This window comes from Amblyomma americanum, chromosome 7 (assembly GCF_052857255.1).
Source record: "Amblyomma americanum isolate KBUSLIRL-KWMA chromosome 7, ASM5285725v1, whole genome shotgun sequence".
NCBI classification, from domain to species: Eukaryota; Metazoa; Arthropoda; class Arachnida; order Ixodida; family Ixodidae; genus Amblyomma; species Amblyomma americanum.
The window spans coordinates 9,150,701-9,173,762 of NC_135503.1; the positions used below are offsets into that span (position 1 = coordinate 9,150,701).

At 42.9% G+C, this 23,062-nt stretch overlaps 1 protein-coding gene and 1 non-coding gene across 2 annotated transcripts in view; one reads left to right on the forward strand and one right to left on the reverse strand.

The window, feature by feature from the left end:
* LOC144098407 (protein DENND6B) overlaps positions 1-23,062 on the forward strand; it is a 45,038-nt gene that overhangs the window by 17,360 nt on the left and 4,616 nt on the right. Inside the window, exons 9-15 of the mRNA XM_077631017.1 lie at positions 3,045-3,101; positions 4,539-4,603; positions 10,113-10,202; positions 18,528-18,581; positions 18,919-19,028; positions 19,578-19,680; positions 20,945-21,019. Of these exons, the coding sequence (XP_077487143.1) occupies positions 3,045-3,101; positions 4,539-4,603; positions 10,113-10,202; positions 18,528-18,581; positions 18,919-19,028; positions 19,578-19,680; positions 20,945-21,019 (554 nt within the window). The remainder of the gene's footprint in view (positions 1-3,044; positions 3,102-4,538; positions 4,604-10,112; positions 10,203-18,527; positions 18,582-18,918; positions 19,029-19,577; positions 19,681-20,944; positions 21,020-23,062) is intronic.
* Positions 20,390-20,462, reverse strand: TRNAT-AGU (transfer RNA threonine (anticodon AGU)). Its single transcript has one exon. It is a non-coding gene; the product is annotated as a tRNA-Thr (tRNA).

The following is a 23,062-nucleotide window of genomic DNA, read 5'->3' on the forward strand; positions in this document are numbered from 1 at the left end:
TCTGTGTATTAATGCGAAAGCACTAATACGGAGGTTCAGAGCCTAGCAAAATTGTATGTTGTATGTGCACCTCGGAAGCATAGAAAAAAAGAGGCAGAAAAAAGTCGCATTAATGTCCATGACTGGGAGTCAAACCCATGGCAACACAAACAGATCAAATTCAAAGGCCGCTGTGCGAGACCACTAGGCTACCGCCGCAGCCAAACACGCCTCGTGTTAAACTGCTCTGCGCACTCTCGCACTGTGCATTGCAGAACATAGTCTTCATCAACTTCCATCTGCTCCGTTCCGCGGCACTGCCTGCTCATCATCATCTGCTATGTAGCGCAAATCCGTGCTTTCACACTGATTCGAATCAAGTAAACATTCTTGTTAATTTTAAAAAATTGTTTTGTAATCATCTTCTGGCTCAGTGCAGCGGCTTATTTTTGCTTTGCTTATATTCTTTTTTCATGTTACCAACATATTTAATCAATAAATTTTCTAAAAGCTTTGCACACGAAACTGCGCTTTTTTTTCTTTCGGAAGTATAATCAGTAAGCTACAGTTTGATGTATCACAGTGTGCAGTGCATTTAGCACGTCTTGTAGAAATAATTTTTATTTTGAAACACTGAAGAGCGGTCATTTTTTCGCAGTAAGGAAAGAGTTAATACGGTCATAGTTCTCAAGAATGAAGTTTATGAGCAATCATTTGACATTGCAAAAATGACATTGTCTTTTAGATAATTAATAAGTCAAGCAGCACATCAGTAGAGTGATGTGCTGGTGTATATGCACGAGAAGTTTGATGTTTTGGTTGTCAACTTTAGTTAATCCGTCCACTTAGTCTGAAGGCTGCAGAGATGAAACTCAATTTGTGATGTCTTGTAGCTTCAGCTGCCAGTAAGTAGGTTTCAGTAAGTAGGCTTCAGTAAGCAGGCTTCAATAGCCTACTTAGTAATAATCATGAAACTGTAGCTGTGTTTACACAAGCTGGCGCATCAAGTTATGGGTGTGCGAATGTTCGATAATTTCAGGTATTCGGTGGAATATTAAAGTAGTTGATGTTTGATTCGGTCCGAATGCTTGGTATTTGAGATCTTTAAGTATTCGTCTCGAGCGAATAATGTTTTTGGAATGCCTGTTTCATGTCGTTCTGGTTCAGCGTACCTCCTATGGGATGTCACTGCGGTGCATGCATGCAACCAATGCCCCAAGTCTGTCGACACTTGCTAGGCATATGCGTCGTGTGCCTGCGCGCTCGTGTGTATGGTGGAGCTGGTCTGCACATGCGTGCGGCAGCAGACAGGAGCAGGCGCAAGCCTGGCACCCAGATATGTACCTGCCAGGTGCCTGCGCCCGTGGTGCGCACACACCAGAACTGGCTCGGCATCAATTGGAGGATGTGCGGCTCCCTTGACATAGCGGTGCGAGTCTGAGCTGACTGTAGCTGGCGCAGCTGCTCTTCTCCGTGAAATTTGTTAATAAAGTGCGACGGTGCGAGCACGAAGAGGGGCTAGCACGAGGCACATGGAGATGGATGCCCTTCCCGACGCCTGATGCGGGGTGGCGAGGGGCACAGGGCGCCTACTCCCGGCAGGTGTTCATGAAGTCACTATTTAAAAGCGACAGCTGCGCATTGATGCATTTGCAATTAAGAACAGCTGTTGGAGGTCCCACATAGAGGTCACACACCCCACAGATGCATCAGCACCGCATGTAGGTCGACTACCCCAATTTCCAGTGGCAATTTTTGCATGAAGTCAGAACAGCTTCAATGAGTGTGACAAAGCTTCAATGCACTCTCTCTTTTTCACATGTATTGGCCTTGTGTGTTGGAAAAATCCATGATTTTGAAAATGCTTATTAACCCTTTTTTGTGTGCCAGAAGTATTCAGAGCATTTGCTTTAAAATTGTTCAAAGAAAATTACCATTCACTTCGAACCAGAAAACCACTATTCGCACATCCCTACATCAAGTGCTTGTGTTTTATTTTCTTTTTTTGTAATTATCTGGAGAGGCTAAAGTTGATTGATTTTCTGTTGTGGTGCAGTTTTGATACACAAACTGCTGCAAATGTGAAGGCAAGGTGAAACACTAGTGTGTACTTAAAGTAGTGTGGTGTTATATAAATGGGAATTTGCTGTGGAAGTAATGACAGCCAGATACAGAAAGAAATTTAAACATATGAATGACACGTAGCTTTGTGGTACACGGGCTCTCTTGCTTCTCCCTGTATTTGGTAACATTAAAATTCCTTGCACCATTCCATTCATGATCTGTCCTGGTTATTTCTATGCTTGCCTTCATCACTCCTATGATAACATATACTATCTGTTGCATGTTTGGTGCAGACAAAACATTTTTTACTTTGAAGGTACCTTGGGACAAACCTAGTTTATCAAGAGATATTTAGCCGCCACTGGGAGAGATATTTAGCACCATCTGTGTTTTCTTTATTTTGTTTATACATTTGTGTAATGTGCAGGTGAGAGCTGCTAAAACAATTTAAATGCTAAATGCATTGACACCTAGTATAGATAAGAGCAGCATTTGTTACTTATTCTTTTGGTGAGGGCTTGTTTATTATTCCAAGAACGTTTACTGTTTTTATGCTGGATTGTTCTTGTTTTGTTTCCTGTTGCTGGTATGCTGTTGTGAGTGATCTTGGGGATCTTAGGGAGACCACTGGCTCCATTTGAAGCGGTGAAAAAATTTACCTATGAAAATAACTGGCATGTTCAGTCAGAGCATTCAGTGCTGCAGCAAACAATATTTTATAGAAATCATATTTTAAATACTACAAAAATGCAGAATCTGTCAAGGCATGACATGGTATTTATATGGTATTTATAAGAATTCATGCATGGTTCTCAGCCTGTTTGCACATTTTGTAAACTATACATTTGTACAGTCTGTACATGCACAACCTGTAAAGTACATTTGTCCTCCTGCACAGCAGATATGCCACCATCTCTGGAAAAACAATGCAAGTATTGTGTTCTAAACCGATTATTTGAAGTTTGTGGTGGCATTTCAAAAATGGTTAAAATTTTCTGCAGATTCCCCACAGAAGCTCAAGAAGGCAGGCCAACTGCGCACTTTAGACAGCAAGCCAGGTATGATTCCCTACTGTGGTTGTGCAGACTTTTTAAATAATTGTACCAGTTATGAAACCTCTTTAGGGCTCATGTTTTGAAAAAAAGGCACATTGCTTAGCTTAGGGTTTGCAGGTCTGCTGATCTTTGCATGACCTGTAATAGTAAAATAAACTGCTGAAGACTGCTCAAAATAACACGATGCTGCCACTGCGGTTGTGGGTGACACTTTTCTGTGTCCTCACCTCCGGAAACTGGTCACACGAAATGCCTTGCATTCTTTGTTCTTATTTTGCTTTCAGGGGGAAAAGTACAAAAAGCCCATTTGAATAGGAGAATGCAGTAGAGTCTCTACAATATAAATCTCACAGGGTGGTTAAAAATAATTTGTATCATCTAAAAACGAGCGGAATATGTATCCAGAAATATAGGAAATGCATTCATGACTGATGTTTTTTTTTTTTTTTTCTGTATGGCCATGCACCATTGTTCACTGCTCACAGTGCGTACCGCATGACCGGCGATCGTGACGTTGATGATGTGCGGGCCGCACGTCACGGGTAACTGTTTGCTCACAGTGCATACCATGCAGATCCAAAACATAACATACATATGCTCTTATACCATTCTGTCTAGGCAAACGTGGAAAAAGGTGGCCTGTATCATCTGTCTAGGCATCATTTCCAACAGGTGGCATTGTATATGGAGGCTTTGTAACAGCGCATATCATATGCACAACATATTGACTGGAGTTTTTGAGATGGTTATGATTTGACAATTTTGATTGTCATGCAGAATGCTTTTGTTGAACACGTTGGACTTAGAATTGTGCGGAAGGCCACATGGCAACATGAAATGGGAACACTAGGGAAACAATAGATGCTTTGGTGGTAAAACATTTCACTAGCTGCCAATGGCATGTTGGGGAGGGAAGCAATGCATGTTGAATTACTAGCATGTTGTGTGTTCCCAATTAGTCTTGAACTTGTTTTTTTTTTCTTGTAGCATATGTTTTCCTTAGCTTTTTATGCTGAATTGGCTGCCGAAGTTGCTCTCCTAATCATTGGCACTTCGCTGTCCTGGTATCTGTGAAGGGTGCTTGAGATTTCAGTTCTCATAGTAGAAGAATTATTCTCGTGGGGAACAAGAACAGTTCTCATGTTCCATATCCTGCCTGTGCATTCACTGTATGCCATCCTTTCTAGTTCAGCCAATGCCCAAGAGAGAGAGATTTTAATGAATACAGGAGAGGCATGCCTGGTATTTAACCTGGCATGCTACTCCTGATTAGGGGTGAAGGAAGAGGGGGAAAAAGGGAATAAAAGAAAAGTAGTTCCATCTGTGCTTATGGGCACTTTTTTAGTGTCAGTCCTTGTGATTTCTTTCATTACTGCTTTTGCCATTAAGTAACTGTACAGAAAAAAAGAATGGCAAAGAACTCTTTTGTGGTCTCTGCAGGCCTCTACACCCAGTACAAACCATTCCTGCAAAAGGACAAAGTGCTCCTCAAGAAACTTTCAAAGGTGGGCTAGCATGGTTGACAAAGTCGAGTGTGCAAATGGCCTCAAAAATGTACTTGTGTGAGTCTGTCGGTTTAGAAATGCTAAGTAGCAGTCATAGCCAAAGAGACCAAATGCTTGGCAAAGAGCTGAGGACAGGGCAAGCTAGTTTGTATTTGTATTTTTCAGTGCTAAACCACGAAAGGAAAATGTGGGGACAGGTACCCTTTCATCACTACACCTTTGCTCTAAAGACGGTGCCAGTATCATTCCAACTTTCTCCTGTCTTTGTCTTTTGTCACTGGAAAAATTTACAGTTCGATTCAATTCGTCTGCTGCATTTAAGGATTATTCCTTTCTTGAGCTCTCTCTCAAAATGCCTTTTTTTATTTTTAGTGAGGTTTCTTGAGCATGTCACCACATGTCATTCTTGCCAAGCTGCCAGGAATCACTTGTCACCCAGGATGACAGATGTGTTATTGTCTAAAGGGGCTCGAACACCATCTTGTGAATAAGTCAGCGTGAAAACTAGAACAGGCACAGAAGAAAGAGAGAGCAGAGAAGGTGTTCTCGGAGTGCTGTCCCTCTCTGTTCTTTCTTTCTTCTGTCCTTCTTCTAGTTTTCATGTTCATGACACCAGCTATTCCCGGATGCATCCTCTTCTGAAACACATTTTTGGCATTTCTGTGTAAGTAAGGTAGTAGTAGCACTTCTGTAATGTCATAGGGGATTGCAAATGATGTCAGTGCAAGTGAAAGTCATAACTTGAGAAAGGGAGCTTTGGGAAAAGCAAAGTGATGATACATGAGAAAGGAGTACTGTGACGTTGGAGAGAGAGACGAGGTCGTTATTATTCCCTCTATCCTTTTCGGCCTCGAGCTGTGCAGCATCAAACTGTACATAAAAAAAGAAACGAAATCTCAATTGCCTGACAAAACCAAACTTTGAGACTGCTTACAACGACCTACAGGAGGCCATTGCACAAGTTGAAAAGAGCTTTTTTGATTCCTTCTCAAGAACCCAAAAGAATTTAGGCGATACATTAAACGAAATAGCAAAGACAATTTTGGCATTTGTTCTCTCGAGTGGAATGGTCACACGAATGACAGAAGTCTCGAAAAGGCAAACTGTTTGAACAATTTCTTCAGATCAGGATTTCTATCGTGCGTACCGAACATAGCAGTAGATGAAAGGGGAATTACTGCACTTCTTCAGCACTTAGATGTGTGCAAGGCCGGTGGCCCTGATGGTTTGTCCTGCATCGCCATTTTTAGCTGTTTTATTCAGGAAATCTCTGCTTACCATTTCACTTGCCAGCGAATGGAAGGTTGCCTGCCTGATTCCGATTCATAAGACCGGGCCTCTCTAGTTGCTGTCTAGTTACCATCCTGTTTCCTTAATAAGCAATTCCTGTAAAATTCTGGAGCTCATCATATACACAAACATTACGAATAGGGGTGTATGATGAAATTTTTGAATATAAATCGAATACAAATATGACGAAAAAAATGGCTTTGAATATCGAATTGAAAATTTGTTGACTACAAAAAAAATTTCTGAAAATGATAAACGAACAAACATTGTTGCCGCTATTTTTTTTAATGTAGTGTAAGGGCTTTGCAACTGAAATAAACAAAACTAGACTGATTCAGCACCATATAAAGAAATGTGGACTTGGTTAGACAGCATAAAAGTATCCAACCTGTAATGTATGTGGTCATGCAAAATGAAATACATAAAGTGACAAGACTGGCAACACAAAATAACATGATGCTAATAAAACCTTATAATGAATGTCATGAAATGCCCTGGTTACCCGAAGGTTGATTTATACAAATGCCTCGCAGCCCCCTTTAAAAAAAAATGCCGAAAATGCGGTAAAGCTTACAGAGGAGGCTCCATCGTGCAAACACCTATAAACCTATTACGGCGCTCGGCTGCTGACCCGAAAGACGCGGGTTCGATCACGGCCGTGGCGGTCGAATTTCAACGGAGGCGAAATTCTAGAGGCTTGTGTACTATGTGATGTCTGTGCACGTTAAAGAACCCCAGGTCGTCAAAATTTCCTAAGGCATCCCTCACAGCCCGAGTCGCTTTGGGATGTAAAACCCCCATAAAGCAAACCAAATCCAAACCAGCATGGCTTCTGGCAAGGCGCATTCTGCAGGCGCATTCTTGACGAAAGCAGGCTTCCCTAGGGAACTCCTGACATCTGTCGCTGAAGGCCTGCAAAAAATGAGAACCGTTAAGAAACCGGCAACGACGACTGAGCTACAAGCTCATGAGCGGGATAGATACGTGGCACTGCCCTACATCCGTCAGCTGACACACCGCCTAAAGAAGGTGGCGCAGAAAGGCAAGGTCCGAGTTGTGCTGACTGCACCCGATAAACTCGGAAAATTGTGTAAAGCTGTTAATGTTGCCTCAATTCAGAAGAAGCCCTGTTGCCCGATAAAACATCAAAGGCCATATGTGGCCTGCAGGACTAATGTGGTAGACAGAATTCCCCTGTCATGCGGGAATTGGTACATCGGCCAAACTGGCCGTTGTATCAATGTTTGGCTTATGGAGCACAAGCTGGCTGTCGAGGCATTATCAGGTCCGGGACACTTGGCGGCACATTGCAAACGATGTAAGGATAAATGTTCTCCGATATTTAATCAGACCAGGGTCATTTTTGTAAGCTCAGATCAAAAACAACGCGAAATACTGGAAGCATTCCTCATTCACATAGAACGACAGCCTTGCGTAAGCAACCAATCGGTATCACTGTCATCTAAAGAAATACATTTCCTGAACAAGAAGGTGCCGTTGCACATGCGCTTTAGGGTGTGATCTGATGTACACGTTTGCCTATATATTCATGTGCCTGTCTGGAATAAAGCCAGTTGATGTTAGTGTTTGTGGTGTCCCTCTATCTTTGTCCGTGTCTCTAGCGCAGTTACCATGTGCATTGAATCTAAAGATCACCAACTAGCCCAGCTGTCTGCTTTAAATGCATTCTGCATCACAATGCTAATTTAATTTGTTTACGAGGTATGCAAAGCCTTGGATGGTGGTAACATCATTGAATGTGTGTTTATATATTTCAAAAAGACTTTTGATGTGGTTGATCATGGATTGTTTGTCCACTGGCTGCGTTGTTTAAATGTGAATTCAAAGGTTGGTAGTCTGGATCAGGGAATGCTTAAGTTTAACCTCAGTGTGTAACTATAAAGGGAGCCAGTTCTAATGTAACTTCCATCACATCAGGTGTCCCACAAGGGTCAGTTTTGGGACCTCTGGTTTTTATTTTGTTTATTAATGATATATCAGAAAATGTTTGCCCCTGCAAACAGCTGTTTGCTAATGATTGCGTGGTCTATAGAGAAGTGCGAAATGTCCGTGGTTTCATGCTTTACAGAAATACCTGGACATAGTGCAGCAGTGGCGCAGGCAATGGCAGATGCAATTAAACCTCAAAAAAAGAATAATAATTCACATGTGTTTCACAAGAAAAAAAAAACCTTATTATACCTACAACATAAATGGCCATGAGTTGCAAACTGTCGCCGAATATAAGTATGTAGGTGTGCTTGTCAATTCGAAACTGTGTTGGCATCGACATGTAGATTGTGTTTCTGGAAAAGCTTTCAAAATGTTGGGCTTTTTGTGGTGTAGCATAACGATGGTTCCTCAAGATTCTAATGATTTATTGTATTAAACTTATGTTATGTCTGTGCTTAAATATGCATGTGCTGTATGGGATTCTCCTGCAAATATAATAAAGAACTACCGCAAAACCCATATCCCCTTCGACACATGACAATAAGAGCACCAAAATCAAGAACAAATTACGGATTCCAAACGATTAGATATCAGATGACTACCTTTTTGAATGAAAACAGAAATTTTCATGACCTCCTCCATCAATGCAGAACTCAAAAAATATACAAGAGAAAAGTGATTGCACTGTTGACTACATGACTAACCGGTACATCCTGTGACATTATAAATTGATAACAGTCAACATGATTGTATATATATTTTTTCCTTTTTATAATTCCCTGTAACCCAACAGCACGCATCTTAACAACTTCGAAGATACCTTAACATTGTTGTACAGTTTTTCCTTTGTTTTTCTTTTAACATGCCAGCAAGTGTAATGGCGACCGCTACATTTATTGTATTTGTTTATTTTGTGTGTGTATGTGCCGAGTGCAGTTTGCTTACCCCCAGGGAGGAAGGCCCTCGTCAGGCACCACGCCTTTTGGCCTCCTTCCTGAAGAAAAAAAAAAAAAATGTTGATAAACGTAAATTAGAAAGGGTCCTGAACTTGGCGGCCCGCATTGTTTCTGGAAATTTCTGGCCGGTATGACAAGCGTAATAGAGAGAATAGATTGGGAATGTCTTGAAGTGAAAAGGAGAAAATTAAGGCTGAAATTTTTCTATCATACCTTTTACTACGGAGTTGCTATTCCAAGAGAAAAGTACATTTTAAACCCACCCTACAGATCTCAGCGTGTTGATCACAATCACTAAGTGTGTGAATTCAGGGCTAGAACCAATTTGTTCAAATCATCATTTTTTCCCACTCTGTTCAAGAATGGAATGCCTTATCTTCTTCTCTCGTCAATATCACTGACAGTAAAGTCTTTGCTTCATTAGTGCAATTTGTTTTTATGCAGATTTTTTTGTGTGTTTGTATAACAATACCCCCATCCCCCACTGTAGTGTGACAAGTGGCACTGTGGGTAATCTAATGAATAAATAAACAAATAATTGGATGGCATTGAGATGAATTGCCGGCGCTGTTTTCACTGTTGGTCCAAAGAAGGCAGAGGAATGATACTCGAGGCTATTTCAACTGAATGAAAAATTTTTTTTCTGGTATTTGATGGTTTTTCTGTGTATTTTTGCTTGAAGGTGGTGTTCCTTCTCATGGCAGTCTTATTTGCCACGGCAGCTTTTGTGGGTGGTGGTGGGCGATTCTTGCCAGGTGCGGATCCGTCTTGCTACCAAATGGACTGTGAGCCCTTGATCTTGATAATTTAGTGCTGCCCCTTCTCAGTTTATTCTTTGTTCTGACATTGCTGTCTCTAAGTGGAAGAGGTTGAGGAGTAGCTGAGCCTGACCAAGCCTTTGCCCTTTTATGGTACACATGCATATATAAAGGCTGCATACGAATATTTGCACATCCCATGGCCTGCGGGCATTCCGGTGGTGGCGTAATGGACGAAATATTAGCCAACAGCATAGAGAGGACCACCTTCTCTTCCGTTGGATGCACAAAATAAAAAAAACTGAAAGCCGAAGGAATCCCATGTTAATAGAGGAGCATCCACTGTCAGCCATTCTGCTGCCTGGAAAGACACAAGTGCCGTGCTGTTGGCACTATTCTTTGTGCCTTCTTCTTCATTGAAAGTTAATTGGAGAGTAAGTGCCCTTCTTCACTCTACTTGTTTTCTGCCTTCTTCGTCACTTCACAACATCTGTGCAAACCACTGCTGGCTAGCTCCATAATTAACCACGGCTGATGTCCTCTCTACCACAGGGGGTGCAGACCAGGAGACCTAGTGAAGTGCAGAGTGCCCTGCTCAAGCGGTACCTCTTGGAACTCACTCAGAGCTTCATGATTCCCCTCGTGAGAATCCTGTTCTGTAGTTTTTCTTTGCGTGCACTGATTTTATGTCTGCAGCAGCTCTCGTCATGGTCAGTATTGGAGCTTGTAGGAATAGCTGGTTATGCTGTTTTGTGTCGGGTGTAATTTTTGCAGGTGTAGAATTGTTTCAGTTTGAATTGTCAGAGGGCTGTGCAAGAAGTGTTTTGTAGCTTGATTTCATAAATTCTGTATGCACCTTTTCTTGCTTTCCGAAATGGCGGCAACATCAGGTAGTGGTCTTAGCGATGGCTGCACTTTATTAAATGAATTTATAAAGTAATATGCATGATTCTTTCTAGCTTTGTACATTGTGCTGGTAGCCATAATTGGCGTACAGACTTACGAGATCACAGTTTGGGTGCTATGTTTCTGTTTGTTTCCTTATTAATTGCTTAATATCAGTGCAGTAATGCAGTCGACTTTGGATAATTCAAACTCTGTTCGATTTGGGCAGGCTTTAAGCAGATTCACGACAGCATCATTGAATTTATCTAATCAAGGATTTCAAAACAACATTGCAATAAATAGTGACTATTTTCTGTCACTGCTGGAATTTTACCTTCATTCTGCCATCATTAATTTTAGGAACCAATTTTATCTTCTAAGAGCTGGCATTTGCATTAATGCTTCTATTGCCCCTATTTTAGCTGATATTTTGTTATACCATAAATGCATCAGTCCCTAGCTGACTGACAGTCCTGTGAAGAGGGTGTTCCTTTTTGTATATGATTATTTTGTTATTTTTAATAGAACCACCACTTTTAATTTTGATGAAGCAGTTGGTAATGCTTTTAGCATTTTTGGGAGTGATTCTGAAAGACTCGCCTGCTTACGCGGATTTTATTTTATTTATTTAACAAATACTGCAGGCCCTATGTGGGCCCCAGCAGGAGGGGCGAAAAAAAAATACAGCATTGTGAATATCAATTCATTGCGCGAAACATAAGTAAGTAAATTACACTGAGATATGTTCAACTCTTACAATAAAACATGCATAAATACGAAACACGACTATGAGGTAGGTAGACAACAACAATTTGTCAATGGAATCAATGGACATGATGACATCAGAAGGCAGCTTGTTCCATTCGTCGATAGTGCGTGGATAAAAAGAATATTTAAAGGCATTAATTTTAGTTTGATACGGCGTTAAAGAATGTGCATAATGATGCTTTGTGGGACGAGTTGCAAGGGGTGCAAGGTTAAGGTCGGAACTCATGGCGAGTTTGTTGTTTTTCAGCAGAAATAGAAACTTTAGTCTCTGGATTTTTCTACGTATTTGCAGTAGTGGGATGGCATTTTCTTTCATTAAAATGGGAGGACAGTCAGATGTGCGATATTTAGAAAAGATGAAGCACATGGCTTTCCGCTATACAGCCTCCAATGCCTCAATATTCTTTTTGGTATAAGGGTCCCAGACTGTGCTAGCATACTCCAGTTTGGGTCTTATGAGGCTGTAGTATGCTAACTGCTTTATCTGGGAAGGAACGTTTTTAAGTTTGTGGCGAAGAAGTCCAAGTTTTCTGTAGGAGGATGAGCATGTATTGGAAATATGACTGTTCCAACTTAGATTACTAGTTATGGTAACACCGAGGTATTTATATTCCTTAACTTCTATATGAGTATGCGATGGCGAGGGTGTAAGGAAATGAGTGTACAATTTTTTCTTGGTAATTTTCATAAACACTGTTTTCGCGGAATTAAGCTGCATATCCCAATTACTGCACCATGTGTCAATTTTCTGGAGGCTAGAGTTAAGGAGGATTTGGTCTTTAGGGCTGTTAATTTCGTTGAACAAAATGCAATCATCAGCAAAGAGCCTAATTTGGACCGGTTCAGATATAACAGTAATGATATTATTTATATATATCAGAAATAACAGCGGGCCTAGCACACTACCTTGTGGAACACCTGAAGTAACTGGTAAAGAATTTGAATGATAACCGTCAATGCTAACATACTGTATACGGTTAGTGAGATATGATGAAACCCACGTGATTACAAATTTAGGAAGACCAATTAGTTCAAGTTTATATGTTAGTCTAGCATGTGACACAACGTCAAAAGCTTTTTGAAAATCTAAAAATATGGCAATCGACCTGCCCCGAGTGGTTAAGAACTGTTGCAAAGCTGTGAATAACCGATGTTAATTGGGTCACAGTGGATAAGCCTTTCCTAAAACCATGTTGAACAGAAGAAAGTACACCATTGTCATCCAGAAATTTGGTTATGTAGTTAGCTAAAATATGTTCTGCCAATTTACAACCAGTGGAAGTGAGTGAAATTGGACAATAATTAGCAACAAGTGCCATGTCACCCTTTTTAGGCACAGGCACAACACAAGCTGTCCTCCTGTCGGAAGGCAGTCTTCCTGTTGCAAACGACATGCGAAATATTATTGAAAGAAATTTAGAAATAACTTCTGCATAACGACACAAAAATATGTTGGGGATTTTATCCGGGCCAGAAGTGGACTTAGTTTTAAGATTTAACAACAGTGAAGTTAATCCTGGCAGTGATACAATGTCTGGATCAGGAAAACAAAATGCATCACTACGAAACCTACATGGATTTGGATTTGAGAATACACTATGGAAGTGCCTATTAAAGTGCTCGGCAATGGTAGTTTTGTCAACAAGGATTGCACCCTCATACATAATTCGGTTAATTGGCTTTTTCTTTTCTGCTAAATAGTTCCAAAACTTTTGGGGGGAGTCATGAATAAAGTCCGGTAGTGTGTGCTCAAAGTAGTACCGTTTTGCTTTCTGAATTTCTTTTCAGTAAGGTTCGATTTGAGAGTTTGAATTATGGATCGAGTGGATCCTCTTCGTTTCAATCGTTTAATTTTCCTCGTAAGATGCACTATGTTTCGACTGATCCTAGGATTTATCTAGCGTGTTTTCTTCACTTTTGGAGGGACAAAATTGTCTATGCAGTGGAAGCAAATTTTTTTAGACCTTTCCCATAATTCATCAACGTCAGAACCATGCACAGGAAATGAAACGTAGACCATACTGTGATCAGATAAGCCACATTCTACCAACACTGAAAAATTTTGAATGGAACGACTTAAGAATACAAGATCAAGCACAGAGGCAGAATCACCTTGCACACGTGTTGGTTCTCTAACAACTTGTTACAGGTCATGACAAAGCATTATGTCACATGACTTATCAGCATGGGCACCAAAGGCTGAAAAAAGAGGTGGGTAATCCCAGTCGATTCCTGGCAGATTAAAGTCTCCGGCCAGTATGATTCTGTCACCCTTGAATTTGGACATATGATCAGCAAGGTCATTTAGGAATAGTACTGGTGAATCTGGAGGTCGATAAGCTGCAAAAACTAGGTAGGACAGGCCGCAGCAGATTGCTTTTAAAGACATCCTTTCATAGCCAGCAATTTCCTTTAGGTTGATAGCGCAACAGCCACACTTTACAAGAACCACTACCCCACCCCCACGTGAACGCCTGCCACAACAAAATACTTGATAGCCAGGAGGGAAAACGTCTGTGTCATCAGTGTCGTCTCGTAGCCAGGTTTCCGTAATTACAGCAATATGTGGATCATATTCAACTAATATAGCCTCAAGATTTTTCTGTTTTGTTTAGGACACTATGTGCATTGATGTTTATTAGTCTGAGTTTTTGGTCACTGGGAGCCGCAAGTCAAGGAGTTTGTGAGGCGCCCTGGTGGTCTAGCCTGCCAGCCTGCTGCTTGGAAGCCTGACCTGGCAGCTTCACTCGTGCATTCTTGGCATCATCCCATGCATACAGTATTCCATCCATGAGCAGCTTATTGTTCAATAGAATTGCTTTTTTGCCTTCCTTTTTCTCTTGTTTAGCACTTTCCCACAAGAGCTTGCATTTTCTGAGTGTGTTGTTGCGGGAGTAATCACTTTGCAGGGATATGCCGCCGTGGTGGCTGAGTGGTTATGGTGCTCAGCTGCTGACCCGAAAGACGCGGGTTCGATCCCGGCCGCGGTGGTCGAATTTCGATGGAGGCGAAATTCTAGAAGCCCGTGTACTGTGCGATGTCAGTGCACGTTAAAGAACCCCAGGTGGTCGAAATTCCCGGAGCCCTTCTCTGCGGCCTCTCTCATAGCCTGAGTCGCTTTGGGACGTTAAACCCCCATAAACAAAACCAAACCAAACTTTGCAGGGATATGTCTTCACCTTTAAAGGGACACTGAGGAGAAATTGAAGTTGGCTTGTATCGATAGGATACCAGCTCCTGATCACAAAAACTCCGCTCTTACTGAAAACAAAGCTCTAGTAAGGTAGAAAATAGCAAGAACCAAAATACAGATATCGCCGCCACAGGCAAAACTCGCAAGTACAAGCGTGGTGACGTCGTAGGACAAGAGACGCCACCTTGGAGGAATTTTCCTTCCTACATAATACTGCGCATCTCTGAGGCTGACAAAGTAAGATTGCGCGGTTCAATATTGAAGTAAGTTTTCTTTTAAAACCGATTGTGCACTTTTATCACACAAGGAAGGCAGACAAAAGACAACCTGAATGTTGGAAGCAAAGAAAACCAATGCTTGGCTGCGCCACAGACGGCCAGGAGAGTTTCGATTTGTTAAGGCGCTTCGCGTCTATGAGCTTTGCGTGCCCCGTGGTTTTGTTTTTGACGCGCCTCGATTTACAAGTGCCGAACAGCAGAGCAACTCCAAGTGCCGCTTCAAGTGCTAGTTAACCTTTAAAGGAGCCTGTTAAGGCTTGTCAGATGATCGCCATGGTCGAAACATTCCCGGCTGTGCCAGTCCACTTCAAACTACTTAACAGAAATCGTTTATTAGGGACGGGAGACAAAGTACAAGGCAGTTCAGAAAAATTGCTGATGGCCTAGCTCTGTTAGGCCAGGATGTATGTAGCGAAAGCGCAGAGATTTCTGCATCGGAAGAGTGCATTCACTAGATGCGCCTTTATTGGTAATTGCAACTTCAGCCGTCGTGGCGGAGTGGTAGCGTCTCCGCCTCAAACGCCAAAGGCCCTGGTTCAATTTCGAATTTCGGCACAGGATTTTTTTTTTATTCAGTGAGTGGGCGGGGGGTTTCAGTGGCTCCCATAGATGCCGCCAGTGAATACATTGGTTAGCGGTTAAGCGCAGGCTCTGTTAAGGCGCGTTTATGCTCCGGCGTAACACGCGCGCACGCTGCACGGCGACGTGATGTCGGCCAAAGCGAGACCCTCTATACTCCAACTGCGCCTGACCGCCGACGTGTTCGGCGGGTTCGGCGCACTCTGACCGCACTGGCGGGGAGACTTGGACCATGCCTCTATTTCGCACAGAGTGCGCCAGCCGCCGCCGGCCCGGCCAGACTGATTTGGCTCCGCGTCGAGGTGCGCGTTGTGACGTAATTCAATAGCTTCGGCAGTTGGGCAGAGCTGTTCTTTTCGAGCTCTCGGCTAATTTAATCCATTCACAGTACATATCTGAAGGTACATGCAAGTGGGCGAGAGAGCCCGATCCAGTGGACCCGTTGGATCTAGCTGAAGCCGTTGAAGCGTTGTGCGCCGGCTTTAGTTTTAAGCCGCCAACTTTAAATGCGACCGCACTTGAGCACCCATCCGTTTTTTGTGGCAAAAAAATAAATAACTTGGCCCTTGCAACCGTGGGAAACCTCGACGCTGCCTGCTGCCCTGTGCAACCGCGCCGGTCAAGGAATCACAATCCGTTGGCCCCAAAGCCCTGGCCAGCTTCCGATGGGCGCAAGGCGCCGACCTTGTCCTAGCGCCTCGAGACTCCCCGCACTGGGGTTATGATATTTAGTTTGCAACGGCTGATCATTGAGGAAGGGGGAAACGACCCGCCGGCGCCTAACCTAACCGTGCTCCCTCAAAAGCATCGCACGCTCTGTGGGGCTGAGGTTGCTGAAATGCAGGCCGGAGATTTTGCGAGAACTACGTCGTCGGGTTCAGGAACGGGATCCATTGCAACGCTGGCAAGACGACGGTGCAAACGTAAACAGAGCGACGGTAGCGACCCCCGATAGATGCCTTCAACGTGCGGCGGCAGTAGCTTTCATTTCGACAGCTGCTAGACTGCACCGCTAGAGTTCTCCGTGACGTCATAAGAGGTCTCGGGTTTGAATCGGAGCGGCGGGAAAAACATTTTCAACTTCGAATCCAAATTTCTTTGAAATAAATGCATCTTTCGCTATCGGACAAGCGGCAACAAAGCCATGAAACGCCAAACTATCAGATTTTGCTAACAAAAAAAATTTGATAGGGTTCTCCTCAGTGTCCCTTTAAGTTTGAAAGCATTCTTCAAAACTTTCTGCTTTTCATTAAAGTCCTGGAAAAAGATAATGACAGGTCTTGTTTTCCCTGGCTTGCCAATCCTGTGGATTCTTCCTACAGAAGAACACGAGACTCCCAAGTTTTTCGGAAAAAATACCTTGAAGTACTTTTTGCTTAAGATCATCGTCGATTTCATCGGGTTCTTTTACTCCGAACACTAGCAGATTTGACCGTCTACTTCTATCTTCTAAATCATCAATCTTGTTCTGAAGAGAACGCACAGTTTGTTCAAGGGTGTCTATTCGATTTTTATGTTGTTCAAATTCCAAAAGTTTAGAGCACAGGTCATTGACTGTTTTTTGAAGATTAGCCTGCTGATCGCTAAGGGCTGTTATTTCAGATGTTAGTTTGTCCTGACCTTGCACCAACTGCTCCAATAATTCGCGAGTGTTAGGTTTATCAGGGCGAGGATTCAACTCGATATTGCCACAGAGTAACAATCCGCACACAAGATATACATCAGAGGCAATTTCTAAGCACTTTTGTGAGCACGCCAAAACCAAAAGGAACAAGTCCTAATGCTAGAGTAATAGCCACAAACCTGCACAAGGCAGAAGAAGGGCCTGTTAGGCGACATGCCCACAGTCGATGCGCCGCACCCACTGAAGAGGAATTCTTGCGAGATGTCTTTTAAAGCACGATCTGTAGATGTCACGTGGTAGTTCGGCGGTAGCGCTCCAGTCATGAAGTTGGTGAGCAGGTAACGGTGCGTCATCAGCGGTAACGGATGCCAGACACGTATCGATAGCTTGTGCGTCGAAGTTGCCTGGCGATCCAGTAAGGAAAAGCACGAGAACCTGCACAAGGCAGAAGAAGGGCCTGCTAGGCGACATGCCCACAGTCGATGCACCGCGCCCACTCGCAGAAGGTCTTGCGGATTTTGCCTCAAAAGGGCAAATTCCCATTCCTTGATATTCAGTTTTTTTTTTCCAATAACAAACATGGTTGTTGGGTTACAACCCTTGATCCAAGAAAAGTGTCATGCCATTCAGCAATGCCTGTTCTGAATTAGCCACATGGAGCATTCTGGTTATGAGCTTGTGCTACTTTCCCATAACCTTCAAACCAGGTCAGCTTTGATAAACAAGTGCAGTGTTTGACAAGCACTGGCTATTCCTGCCTCCTGATAACTTTTGTTCGCAAATCCATGCTTCAAAAGGTGTAACACACTTGCAATGAGGAGGTACCTAGCCAGAAAAAAGACAAGGGGCCTGTTGCAGTTATCCTGTGCATGCCATAAAGAAAGTTGGTGGTCGCTACGGTGTGAATGCTATCTTTTCAGTGCCATAGAAACTTGCAAAGATTTGCTCCATGATGATGATGTGACCGCGGAAATGTACAGCGAAGCATGAAAAGTGGCTTACTGACTGCCAATCTGAGGTGATATATGATACCTCGCTCACATGTGGTTGTGTCTATGTTGGCCGAACTGGTCGATGTCTTAATGAGAGAGCACACAGGTGCAAGCACTACTTGAAGAATAACTCGAAACGCCACCACACCATCGCAAGGCATGTGATTCCGATTGTAAACCCTGCTTAGAAAGAACCAAATTTATCGGTAAAGTCACAGACAGATTGGAAAGGAAAATTATCGATACCTAGTACACAAAGAAAGCTGGGTACAGTTGCATGGGCACATTGTCTATAGGACTTCGTGGCAAGGAACTGGGTTTGTTAGGAGGACCCTTGTTGATTTAAAAACACACTGAATGACCATGTTTTCTTTTTCTGATGCTATGTTTGTACCAGTCTTTCTTTTTGTGCAGTCTATTTTACTCTGTATACATCACTATTTTGTGTTGCCATGTTCCTTTTCTTTCTTTTTTTTTTTGTCCTGCCTGATGACACCCTGGTCGCATGCTTAGAAGGTGGCGTGTTGCTTGGTAATCGGCGGCTGTGTCATCCGTCTTGTTCATCCCCTTCCTTTTTGTTTTTTTCGTGCCTCTTTAACCCTGAAACACTGACAAAGACTGATGAAAAATCAAATTCATCTCCTGCAGGAACGTTACATGGCCAGTCTCATGCCTCTTCAGAGGAACATCTCTCCATACAAGGTACAGAATTGCACATTTTATGATCCCATTGTTTTGCAAATTGGATTTGTGGTTGAATGAGAGCAGCAAAAATTTAGGACTGAAACTACCCAACACTTGCGATTCTTGCTCAGCATACAGGAGGAATCGTTGAGTTGTGTCATTGTCAAGGCAGGTAATTGGTGCTGTGCCCTTCACCTGACTGGTTTAAGTCATGCCTTTTAGCCTTGCAGGCACTTGTTTCCATACATGGTATGCCCATAAAGCCCACTGTGCTGTGCTCATCCTCGCCAATTGTGAGATACAATGCTAAGCCTAGAGTCTCATCTAAAAGTTTCGCCTGCCTCCCTGTCTCCAGGGCACACCTTCATTGAAACCGTTCAAACAAGATGACTTCCTCCGGAGCCTAGATACGGCTGGTCCCCAGTTGACCACAGGCATCAAGGGTGACTGGGCAGCACTCTACAGGCAAGTACATCGTGCACTTTATTTTTGAAGTGCTATTTGATGACCGACGTTTTACATCTTCCCCAGAAGTACCACTTAGCTATCTTATATTGCAATGCGCTCTGCTGGATCTTGCACATCAGTAGCGTTATTTAGTGTTAGACAGCGGGACCACATAAAGGAAATAGTGCTCCAGTCTTCAAAGTGTGAAGTGGCATTATGCAGCTGCTATTAAGCAGTGATGATTGACAGCTAAATTGGACCTTTATTAGATTGTTGTTGGAGGGGAACATAGAGATGTGCACAGAACAGAGTGGAACCATTCGGTTTACAGACAGAACTATGAAGGCTTCACTGGTTGCTGAATCTTGTTTGGAACTGCAGTTAAATTTCAGATGAAATTCAATTTCAATTGAGCCTACACAGCAGGCACACAACATTTGTTTTTAGAGTTTTTAAAAGAGCTGGAAGACACAGATTTGATCCCGAATTCTATTTCCTTGCCACTGTTGACATGCTAATGGGCAACAAGTTTTGCGATCACAAGTATGTTTAAATGCTATTGTGCAGGAGGTTTTTCAAGAGCAGCAACTTCATTGGATGGTACCAGGGACGGCGGAAAGAAGCCTCTCAGAAACTGCAAGCTTTGCATGCCGAAGCCATTTCAGATGCTGTGAGTGATTCAACTCACTTTGATTGCGCTGTTGAGCTACGACTGTATAGATGCAAGCCAAGCTATGTTGCTTGCAGTGAGAAATAGCCTTGTGCATGATAGATGCCTTACCCAACCTGTGGCATTCCTTTTCTTTTCGATACATGGTTGTAAATATTTGAATAACTGTAACTGCATGATCCCCAGACTTTGTCGCTAGAAATGTATGTTGCTATAGGTGAGGTACTCTAGCTGACATTTCATTTGTGAGTAATCATTAGCAGCTACACAGCTAAAAAAGTTATGCCGCATAAATAAAACAAGAATAAACACCTGGAACAGACAAAGGACACAAATGTGTGGCGGTTGAAAATTTTTAATTATACGATTACATTAAGGGGCAACATATTTTTTTAATGTGAACAGTAAAAAGCGCCCGTCCCTGTGCTTCCATGTTTGACTTCTGTCCTGTTTTTAGCGCTGTTCCTAAACCATGCAATACCAACTAGCCCGTCAACTCGCTCTCGTAAAAAACCCACTGCACAAATTAAACAGTTTTTCGGGCTGATGGTGAAAAGCATGGAGCACAATAACGTATGCAAGCACTTCTTTCTCAAGGTCATAAAATTTGCATAAGGGAACAGTTGGCATCGACACCCACCGGAGCACGCCGTTGTGGCTACAAAGCCAAACTGTGCAGTTTTCTCAAATCTTGGTTGAATATCAATGTGTCCTGGTCCGGGACTTGAACCCGGGACCACTGCCATACTAGGCAGTAGCTCTGCCAACTGAGCTAACCAGGATGCTCAGCTGCATAGCTTTCCTCTGTATCCACACAGCTGTGCAGAGGTGGATATTCCCTTTTAAATATTAACTCTACCTTGAGGGGATTGTGTTAAGCATATTGGGACAGACAAAGTTTGTGTGCTGCGACCCGCGCAAGAAAGATTCCTTGCCTTTTATTTTAAGCTAGTGTTGAAGGCTGCGTTGTGCGTGACAGGGTCTGTCGGCTGATCCTTTACTCCAGTTGCCCTGCAAGTGTTGCAGCAGACGCCCACTGCCTGTTCAGAGCACTGATATGTCTAGCATGCCAGTTGGGACTACTCCAGGGGCCATGCTGCCAGGGGGCTACAGCCAGGGGGGCTGTAGCTTGCTGTGCTGGTAACTGACTTGATTCCTTTGCAGGCCAGATATGTAAAAGTATGCCGAGTACTAAAAACTCTTGAGGTGGCTGCATGGAATTTTTGTAATGCAGACATAGAAGGTCCCACATTTTTCTGCACAGGATTTGCTGCTTTGGACAAGGGATAAGGAGGAGGTTGAAGTTGTTGACCTGGTCCTCAGGCTAAAGGACAAACTGGTAAGTGCATGGTTAGCATGCCATAACAATATTTTCTGTCTGGGCCACCATCGTGTCATAAATCGTGAACCACAGGTGAGCATCACCCGCCGCGGTGGCTCAGTGGTTAGGGTGCTCGGCTACTGATCCTGAGTTCCTGGCTTTGAACCCAACTGCGGCGGCTGCGTTTTTATGGAGGCAAAACGCTAAGGCGCCTGTGTGCTGTGCGATGTCAGTGCACGTTAAAGATCCCCAGGTGGTCGAAATTATTCACGAGCCTTCCAGTACCTTCCAGTACGGCACCTTTTTCTTCCTTTCTTCTTTCACTCCCTCCTTTATCCCTTCCCTTACGGTGGGGTTCAGGTGTCCAACCATATATGAGACAGATACTGCGCCATTTCCTTTCCCCCAAAACCAAAACCAGGTGAGCATCAGTTCTGATGGTGCGATCAGAACAAATAGTTTTGCATCTTAACACCCTCTCCTTTATACAGGGTGCACAGTGCAACTTTCAATGAAAGCAAGTTTCAACAAAAAGAATAAATAATAAAAGACCTACAAAAATAGAATATGCTGATGACTTTGTCGCAAAGTTGATGTCCTCAGCTTCATTCTCATCTTGTTCATTGAATGCTGCTAGAAGCCGCCACCATAATGTAGTACAAAACTAATCGTACAACAAAATGTGCTGTGTCCAGTTGAGGGTTGTAGCGAAAAGATATTTATAGTGTTCATTTGTCTCCGAGCAGAAAGGTTTCATTTTTTTTTTTTTGTACAAATCGTGGCACATTTTCTCTCGCTTTCTTTGAATCATGTCAGTCTTTTACCAGTGCAGTTCTGTACTTTGTTACGCAATCAGTTAGACTAAATCATGAAGCATATGTCAGAATATTGGCTGTGTTGAACAAATTAATAGCATGTGCAATGGCTATTGACCTGCTTAAACATCTGCAATCTGAACTATTGCGTTGATTCTGAAAGGTGGCTTCTGGCCTCAGAATGGAGCTGCAGAAACCAAAGCCATGTTGTGAGAGAAGCTTGTAGGTGTAAAAGTAGAGCAGAAATGGTGGTGTTTGCTTTGTCTTGCAGAGAGTATTGTGAGGGTGTAAAGTAGCAAAGTTTACTAACAGCATCATTTGGTATGGAAATGAAAGGAGTGGAAACATGCCATTAGATGCAAAACCACCAATTGCACTTGGTGGCAAGATTTTGAGTGGTTTTTTGCAACTGGTCCCTTGTGCTGGAGTTATGGTTCCGAGGCTAGAAAATGTGTCGGGAAATAATTTTGAAGGGTGGCACTCTTGGCTCTCTGCTTCCTCCTTGAAAATTCAGGGCTCACAGTGTGGGTAAATTCCACTAAATAGAAGGTATAACTGCCCTGTTTAGGCACCACTCATAGAAGAGAACTATTCCATTGGCACAGTTTGTTTCAGGATTCTGAAAAGTATTAGTGTGGTCTGTGGACGACTGTAATTGACAACTTGATAGCTGCTCGATTTGTTGTGTGTCATGTGCAGTGCTAGCATGCATGGATCCTTTGGCAACTTGTGAGAATTTGGAGCAATGGAAAGGGGGAAAGCAGATGGGGTTAGGATCAGGTAACAGCAGATATGCTGAAGCATGGAGGGGAGATCGTGCTAGAAAAACTAGGCACCCTGTATACGCAATGCCTTACGACCTCGACCGTACCAGAAGTTTGGAAGAATGCAAACATTATCTTAGTCCATAAGAAAGGAGACACCAGGGAGCGATCAGCTTGCTGTTCGTTGCCTACAAGGTATTTACTAAGCTAATTGCTAATAAAGTCAGGGCAACCTTAGACTTTAATCAACCAAATGATCAGGCAAGCTTTCGTAAAGGATATTCCACAATAGATCATATTCACACTGTCAATCAGGTGATAGAGAAATGCGCAGAATATAACCAACCTCTATATATAGCCTTCATTGATTACGAGAAAGCATTCGACTTAGTGGAAACCTCAGCAGTCATTCAAGCATCGCGTAATCAGGGTGTAGAAGAGCCTTATGTCAAAATACTGGAAGATATATATAGCAACTGCAC